The sequence below is a fragment of the Rissa tridactyla genome, chromosome 4 (genome assembly GCF_028500815.1).
Source record: "Rissa tridactyla isolate bRisTri1 chromosome 4, bRisTri1.patW.cur.20221130, whole genome shotgun sequence".
Lineage (NCBI taxonomy): Eukaryota > Metazoa > Chordata > Aves > Charadriiformes > Laridae > Rissa > Rissa tridactyla.
This window is the reverse complement of record NC_071469.1, coordinates 2222108-2230244: the sequence shown is the minus strand read 5'-3', so window position 1 is coordinate 2230244 and position 8137 is coordinate 2222108. Positions and strand designations below refer to the sequence as shown.

Genomic DNA, 8137 nt, shown 5'->3' with positions numbered 1-8137 from the left:
TGGGGGAGAAGGAGGGAGCCCCACGTTCGTCTCCGTCACCCCATGGAGGTCCCGGAGCTTGGGACCCACCGGTGATGCTGTCCCCAAGCCCATGACCACAGTGACACTCCAGGACCTGCAAATGGTGGCTCCTTCAAGCTCCACGTCCACCCACCCGCCAGTGAACTGGGGTGGGAGCGCCGGGTCCCCATGGCTCCTGTGACACCGGGGGATGCCACAGGCATGTGGCGTGGTCCCCGAGCGCAGCCTGACCCCCGCTGCTTCCCCCCCCACCAGCGTGCAGGATGGAGCCGCCCCATCGTGCTCCTCCGCCCCACGGCGCGGAGGTGGCTTCCTGCGGCCCTCAACCACAAGCCGGAAGCAGGGAGCGCGTGAGCAGCAGGCGGAACGCGGGGCCACATCCCAACCATGTCCCCGAGCTGCTGAGAGAGGTGGCGGAAGGACGGGATCACCCGACCCACCGGCTCCCCGACCTCCATGGGGCTGCCCCACGGATGCTGAGCAGGATGGAAGGGCTCTGCCTGCTCTTGACGGCTCTCTCCGCCACCGCGCCCGGACAAGGTACGTCGATGTCTCTTCCCGTCCCTCTCCGTGTGCCGGGACACCGGGGCGATGGCTCTGCTGGGTTCGGAGCCGGGTACCTGCCACCTCCCCGGCGTTGGATCCTGCCGGAGCAGGATGTCACCGGCGGTGGTTGGGCGCCGAGCGAGGATGCTCCGCGGGCAGTTCCCCAAAACCGAGCTCTTCTCCTTCCCCAGGTGCCCGGCACGGCCGGTCCCACCTCAGTCCCTCCTCGACGCCCGGTGGGACAGAGGGAAGGGGGTCCCAGCTTGGGGGCTGGTGACTCTGGGGACCCTAAAAGGGCTGTCGGGGCCAGCCCACCCACCAGCTCCCAGCCCTGTGGGGACGGGATGATGGCTCTGCTGGTTTTGGTAGGCACGGAGCAAAAGCCGTCCTGTCTGCTCGTGTCATCAGCATCAGCCCAGGGCGGCTTTTGGGGACCTCAGCCCCTCTGCTTGTGTCACCAGCATCACCCTGGGATGGTTTTTGGGGACCTCATCCCTTCTCATGTCACCAGCATCACCCCAGGGCAGATTTTGGGGACCTCAGCCCCTCTGCTTGTGTCACCAGCATCACCCTGGGATGGTTTTTGGGGACCTCAGTCCTTCTGCTCATGACACCAGCATCACCCAGGGCAGCTTTTGGGGAACCTGTGCCATCTGCTCGTGTCACCAGCATCACTCCAGGATGGTTTTTGGGGACCCGTCCTGTGTGCTCGTGTCACCAGCATCACCCCAGGGCAGCTTTTGGGGACCTCAGCCCCTCTGCTTGTGTCACCAGCATCACCCTGAGATGGTTTCTGGGGACCTCAGCTGAGCCCCTCTGCTTGTGTCACCAGCATCACCCCAGGGTAGCTTTTGGGGACCTTATCCCATCTGCTTGTGTCACCAGCGTCACCCCAAGATGGTTTCTGGGGACCTGTCCTGTGGGTTCATGTCACCAGCATCACCCAGGGTAGCTTTTGGGGACCTCATCCCATCTGCTTGTGTCACCAGCATCATCCAGGGTAGCTTTTGGGGACTTCATCCCATCTGCTTGTGTCACCAGCATCATCCAGGGTCGCTTTTGGGGACCTCAGCCCCTCTGCTTGTGTCACCAGCATCACCCCGGGATGGTTTTTGGGGACCTCATCCCTTCTCATGTCACCAGCATCACCCCAGGGCGTTTTTCTGGGGACGATGCCACCTGCTCCCCCCCAAAGCGGCCGAGCTGAGGCTGGTTTCGCACCCGAAATGGCTGCCAGCAGCAGCCTCGACGCCTCCTGTCAATGGGGGAACGGTCGCCATCGCCTTCGTTTCCGCTAACGGCTCCTTCCCACACCTTCGCCGAGGTGCTGCCGGATGCCACCGAGCGGCTCTGCCCCCCCATGCCTCCCCCCCCGCCCCTTAATCCCTTACCTTAAATGTTTTTAACGCCAAGCCAGAGCCCACCAGCAGAGGTGGTGGCTTCCCACGGTGGCCACCCATGGGGACACCCACCCAACGCACCTCACCAGCCCCCCACCCCCCCGCCCTGCCCCCGGCAAAGACAGGAGCGGGCTCTATCAGCCCGGCGAGCTGATAGAAATGAAGAAAAAAGAAAAATGCCCCTTTATTTGGTGAGAAATCGTTAATGCCATTATGGCATTATGGCAGCCCGTGCAGGCGGGGGAGAGAGAAAGCCACAATTCCAGTGACGGTGACAGCGAGCGCGTCTCGCCTCAGCCCTGGGGAGTGAATCTTTCACCCCAAAAAGAGTGAAATGGTGATTTTTTTTTTTTTTTTTTATTTTTTTTTTTTTTCCCCGGCGATAACCACGGGAGCCCGGCGGGGTGGGGGGAGAGGGGACAGGGAGGGTGGGATTTGTATGGTTCCAAACGACGCCGTGCCCTTGGGATGAGGGAAAAACCTCAAACGTGACCGTGTTGTCACCAGCATCCACTCCCCCCCCCTCCCCGCGGCCCTAAATCATGGCGGGGGGGCCGAGCTGGGGGTGCGGGCAGCGGGCAGACCCTCTCTGTTTGGCAGGGACGGCGGTGGCACCCCGGATTCACGAGGGCACCCCCGGCTTCGGCGTTCCCACCGGTGAGTCGTGTCCCTCCTGTCGCCCTATTTAGGGCCAGATTCTGCCTCCCCCCAACCCCCGTGAACGGACCCCGCGCCGGTGGCGGGGGGGGGGGGGTCTGACCCCAGGGCATGTCCCCGTGTTCCCCCCCCACCCCCGCCTTGGAGAGCTGATGTGAGGACACTGGGATCGACTTCGAGGGGTGGAAGAAAAGCCGCCCATTTTGTGGCGGGCTGGGGAGGCCATTTTGGCCGCTTTTCCCCGGATCAGCATCACTTTCCGGGGGGGGGGATTCGCACGTTCCCGCGCCCCCTCCATCTGCCCCCCCCTCCCCCCCCCCCACGGCTGCCTGCTGGGGTGCCACCCGGTGCCCCGTCCCCACCAGTTTGCCAGCTGCGAGCCACCCGCAGCCCGGCGGCCAGCACGGGAGCGGCGAGGTGGCCGCTTCGCCCCCGGCAGCCGGTCCGTCTGCTCCTCAGCGCGGCCAGGAGAGCTGAGGATGAGCCAAAAAAGGGGGGGTTGTCCCCCCCACCCCCGATACCCACAGACCTCACTCCTGCTTTCGCCTCGGTGGCTGCCAGCTCTCAGCGGGGCTCTGGGTGTCCGTCTGTCCTGCGGCCATCGGCCCCCTCCTCCCACCGTGCCACCTCCAGCCCTGCTCCAAGCTTCAGCCCCACATGGCCGGAGTGGGGGGTGGGGGGTGTCCCGGTGGGCTCAGTCCCCTTATCCCCCCACCTTCTCCCTTCCTCCTCGCAGCCCCCGCGGAGCCCACGGGACCTGCCAGCACCCCGGTGGGCGGCGTGGCTGGGAACACCTCGGTGACACCAGGTGAGAGCCGGGTGCCTCCTTGTACCCCCGTTTCTCTGGGGAGGGGGCCGGCGGTGGCACGGGGGACAGTGCCAAGGCCACCTCTACCCCACCGTCCCGTCCCCTCCGTCTCGCCCAGGTCCCGGCGCGTTGCGGCTGGCCGGCGGCCGGAGCCGGTGCGAGGGTCGGGTGGAGATGGAGCAGGGGGGTTCCTGGGGCACGGTGTGCGACGACGCCTGGGACATGGCTGACGCCGACGTGGTGTGCCGCCAGCTAGGCTGCGGCCGTGCCGTACGCGTCCACGCCGGCGCCGCCTTCGGCCGGGGTGGTGGCCCCATCCTCCGGGACGAGGTGGGCTGCCAGGGCCATGAGGAGCATCTCTGGGAATGCCCAGCCATGACGGAGCACGACTGTAGCCATAAGGAAGACGCCGGCGTGGTGTGTTCAGGTGGGTGCCGGGTCCGGTAGCCATCGCGTAGGATTTGGGCTCCGGTATGAGGCAGGGATGCAGGCAGAGCATCCCCATGTCCTTTTCTCCGCCCGCAGAACACCAGGAATGGCGGCTCTCGGGCGGTCGGGATGGTTGCGCCGGTCGGGTGGAGGTTTTTTTCCGCGGCACGTGGAGCACGGTGTGCGACAGCACGTGGTACGACACGGAGGGCAGGGTGCTGTGCCACACGCTGGGCTGCGGGGAGCCCCTCCGGAAACTCTTCTTCCACCACACGTTGCCCGGCAGGATGGTCTACGAGTGCGAGAGCCTGCAGCCCTCGCTAGCCCACTGCCGCTGGGCTTACAATAAATCGGCTCCTTGCCACCAGTCCCGGGCGGTCGGCGTGGTCTGCAATGGTACGGAACCCCCCGCCAGCCAGCCCCGGGAGCGTTGGGCGGGGGGGGTTTGCAGCCATGGCGGGGTGGGGGGTCCCCAGAAGCTGCAACCCAACTTCTTCTGCCCCTTCCCCCCTCCCTGTCCCCCTCCTGCCAGGCTCCCAGGGCTTGCAGGCGCCGACCCCCGTGGCCACGGTGACGCCGAGCAACGTCACCCTCCTGAGCGGTGAGTGTCCTGCAGGGCCTCAACCGCGACCTGGGTTTGGGGTGGTGGTGGGGGAGCTGCAGGGAGCACCCCACTCGCCCCCCCGGCTTAGCCTGGGGGAAGGTTGTCCCCGGGTGTCACGAGCTGTGTCCGTTCTCTGTCTCAGCTGAGGAGGGCCCCCCGCCTGCGGGGGGACAGTCCCCCCTGCACGTGCTCCTCTTCGTCCTCTGCCTGGTCCTGGCGGCGCTGCTGCTGCTCACCGTGCTGGCCTTCACCGCCGCCCTGCTGAGGCTGAGGAAGATGAGCGGTAATAACCACCCCCACCCCACCCCCGCCCAAAACGGGGGGCACGGCGGGCTCTGGCCGCGGAAGTGGGGGGACATTGCAGCCCAGCCAGGGCCACCCCCTTCCCTGGGCTCAGCCCAGGGGCAGCTGAGCGGGGACGCAGACACCCACCCCACCCCCCCCGCCCCCGGTTTTGTCCCCCCAGCCCACGCTGTGTCGTCCCCCGCGTTAGCCAGCGCGGTGCTGGTCAACCACAGCGCCCAGCGCCCCGACGCGCCCTCCGGGACCTCCAACGACTACAGGGAGATGCCCCCCAGCCTGCCCAAAGGACCAGGTAGGTCTGGCAGGTCACCCGTTCCTCCCCGAGGGGCTGTGGGGGGGGAAGGAGGGGGGGGTCCCAGATGGTTGCCCAATCCCCATCTCGTCCCCCCAGACCCGCTGGTCACAGCCCTCCCCACTGCCAAGGATTTCGACTCTGATTCCGACTACGAACACTACGACTTCAACAGCCAGCCGCCCGTGGCTCTCTCCACCTTCTATAGTGAGCGTCCAACCGGCCCCGGGACCCCCCCACACCCTGTCCCAGGACCCCCCCTACCCTGTCCCGGGGTGCCCCGACTGATGTCCCACCTCTCTGCCCTCCCTGCAGACTCCCTGCGCCAACATCCCAGGGACCCGTTACTCCCGCTGATGCCCAGCCAGGACGGGATGGAGCCGTTCCCTGCGGAGGGTACGACACGAGGGGTCCCGACCCTCTGTCCCGCACCGCTGGCCTTCTGCCCACCGTGGGTGGGGGCACCCTACAGCCCCGGGGGCTAATATTAGCCCTGTGCCCCCCCAGTGCCGTCCCGCCGCAGGGCGAGGAGCTCTTCCACCTCCTCCTCTTCCTCCACCGAGCCCTACTGCAACGACAGCATGGCCCCCCCGCAGGCCTGGGTCTGCCCGCCGTCCCCCGCCCACGGCACCCACCGGCACCCGGCACCCACCACCCACGGCTACACCGACTGCCCCGGCACAGGTGGGCACCGCCGGCGGGCTGTGTGGTCCCAGGGACCGGAGCGGGGATGGGGACAGCCCTGGGGACGGGAGCAGGGATGGGGATACCCTAAGGATGGGAGCAAGGGATGGAGAGACCCCAAGGATGGGGACAGGGATGGGGACAGGAGCAGGGATGGAGAGACCCCAGGGAGGGGAGCAGGGAGGGGGACAGCCCTGGGGATGGGAGAAGGAATGGAGAGACCCCAGGGAGGGGAACAGGGATGGAGATAGTCTTAGGGGTGGGAGCAGGGATGGAGAGACCCCAGGGAGGGGAACAGGGATGGAGACAGTCCTGGGCGTGGGAGCAGGGATGGAGAGACCCCAGGGAGGGGAACAGGGATGGAGATAGTCTTAGGGGTGGGAGCAGGGATGGAGAGACCCCAGGGAGGGGAGCAGGGATAGGGACAGCCCTGGGGATGGGAGCAAGGGATGGAAAGACCCCAGGGAGGGGAGCAGGGATGGAGACAGCTCTGGGGACAGGATCAAGGATGGAGAGACCCCAGGGAGGGGAGCAAGGGACGGAGACAGTCCTGGGGAGGTGAATGGGCATAGGGGGACTCCAAGGATGGGAGCAGGGATGGGAACAGCCCTGGGGACAGGAGCAGGGATGGAGAGACCCCAGGGAGGGGAACAGGGATGGGGACAGTCCTGGGGATGGAAGCAAGGGATGGAGGGACCCCAAGAACAGGAGCAAGGGATGGGGACAGCCCTGGGGAGGCAAATGGGCACGGGGGGGCTCCAAGGACGGGAGCAGGGATGGGGACAGCCCTGGGGACAGGACCAAGGGATGGGGACAACCCTGGGGATGGGAGCAAGGGATGGGAAGACTCCAAGGACGGGAACAAGGATGGGGACAGCCCTGGGGAGGGGAATGGAGGTGGGGGGGACCCTGGGGACGAGAGCAGGGATGGGGACAACCCCAGGGAGGGAACGGGAGTGGGGGACCCCGGGGGCTGGGGGCAGGGATGGCAGGTGCCAGTGAGAGTCCCTGTTTCCCCCAGCTCCCCCAGCAGCCCCCTGCGTGCCCGCCCCAGTGCTCTCCCACCCCTGGGTACCGTCTCCGGCAGCTCCCGATCCCGCCGACAGCTCCAGCACCTCCTCGGGCGAGTGGTACGAGAACGAGCAGGGCCAGGAGCCGCCCGGGGACCCGTCCCCACGCCCCGGTGAGGACCCCTGCGCTGGCAGGGCGGGAGTTGGGTGGTAGGGTCCGGGGGGGATTCAGGGCTCCTCTGCCCCCGCAGCATCCTCCTCCCGCTCCCTGCCCACCTCCCTGATGGGGTCTCTCTCTCCCTTGCAGGCTGGCCGGCTCCGTCCTGCCCCGGGGGGGGCCACACGCAAGACCCCGACTCCTCCGAGGGCAGCGATTACGATGACATCCAGGGCTCTGCCTACTGAAGCTGCCCGATGTCCACGGACATGGCGGGGAGGGGGGACGACACCGAGGACTCGCCATCCCGCTGCCGACCTCCCTTCTGGACTTTTCCAGCCATCTCCTCCTTGCCGGGGGGTGGACACAGGTCCCGGTGGTACCCGGAGGATGCTCGGCTCAGGCGAGCTGCGTGCTGCCATTAAAAGCTTTTCCCAGCGGGTCACCATCTCCCTCGGCCGTAGGGGTGGCCGGTCACCATCTCCCTCGGCCATGGGGGTGGCTTGTCACCAGCCCTGCCACGAGGCTGGGTCACCGAGCGCTCCCATGGGTCACCTAAAGATGTCCCTTCTGCCATCCCCTGCCTGGCTGGGGACGGGGACCTGGCTGCCAGGTGATGTCCCGTCCCGTCCCCCAGCCACAACCTGCAGATCTGTCCCCAAGGGCAGGAGCAGCCGGACCCCCCCACCCCGTCCCCAGCCCATGGCAGCAGGGAGGGGGGAAGGCAGGGCCTGATCCAGCCCCGCAGCACCCGAGATCCCCGTGGCTGGGGACGGCAACGAGTCCCCAGGGCTGGGGGTGGCAACCGGTCCCCAGGGCTGGCCCTGCGGGGCGGCAGGTGGTGGGGACGTGGGGTGACAGTGTCCCACAGCCGTCCCCGACACTCCGTAGCAACACGGGGATAGATACGGTGGCCACCCCGAGTTTCTCTGCACCCCACCAGGCCACCGTCCTCCCCATCCCGGGGACACACTGGCCACCGTGCCCATAAACCCTGGCGGGGGGGGCTCGAGGGACGCTGACAGGGAAGGCACTGGGTCCCATCCCAACCGCAGCGGATGGTGCTGGGCGCAGGGGGGGGGTCCCGGACCCTTCTCACCCCAGCCTGGGGGTGCAGGGCAGGTACCAAAAAGTGGGACATAACCAGCTTCCAGCCCAGGGCGGGGGGGGGTGGTTTGTCCCCCTCGCCCGGAGCTCAGGGGGTGGGGACAGGCCCCCCCGCGGGA

At 67.3% G+C, this 8137-nt stretch overlaps 1 protein-coding gene across 3 annotated transcripts; it reads left to right on the top strand.

Annotated features, from left to right (window-relative positions):
• Positions 1-376: 376 nt before the first annotated feature.
• Positions 377-7338, top strand: CD6 (CD6 molecule). 3 transcript variants are annotated; one of them, XM_054201548.1, is made up of 13 exons: positions 377-561; positions 2568-2624; positions 3361-3432; positions 3551-3859; positions 3958-4257; positions 4394-4462; positions 4608-4748; positions 4932-5060; positions 5160-5267; positions 5376-5456; positions 5568-5744; positions 6799-6927; positions 7062-7338. In XM_054201548.1, exons 1-13 carry the CDS (start codon positions 495-497, stop codon positions 7157-7159), a joined length of 1737 nt encoding a protein of 578 aa, XP_054057523.1. In that variant the 5' UTR covers positions 377-494; the 3' UTR covers positions 7160-7338. The 3 variants fall into 3 exon arrangements, with proteins under 3 accessions (XP_054057523.1, XP_054057522.1, XP_054057524.1); XM_054201547.1 differs by having other exon boundaries at positions 6766-6927; XM_054201549.1 differs by lacking the exon at positions 5160-5267 and having other exon boundaries at positions 6766-6927.
• The last annotated feature ends 799 nt before the right edge of the window (positions 7339-8137 follow it).

Bases quoted from the DNA above. Each gene is read 5' to 3' on its own strand.
- CD6 (XM_054201547.1), top strand. From the start codon at position 495: ATGCTGAGCAGGATGGAAGGGCTCTGCCTGCTCTTGACGGCTCTCTCC. The intron at 5,061-5,159 runs GTAGGTCTGGCA...TCGTCCCCCCAG, and splicing joins CAGCCTGCCCAAAGGACCAG to ACCCGCTGGTCACAGCCCTC. The intron at 6,928-7,061 runs GTGAGGACCCCT...TCTCCCTTGCAG, and splicing joins GGACCCGTCCCCACGCCCCG to GCTGGCCGGCTCCGTCCTGC.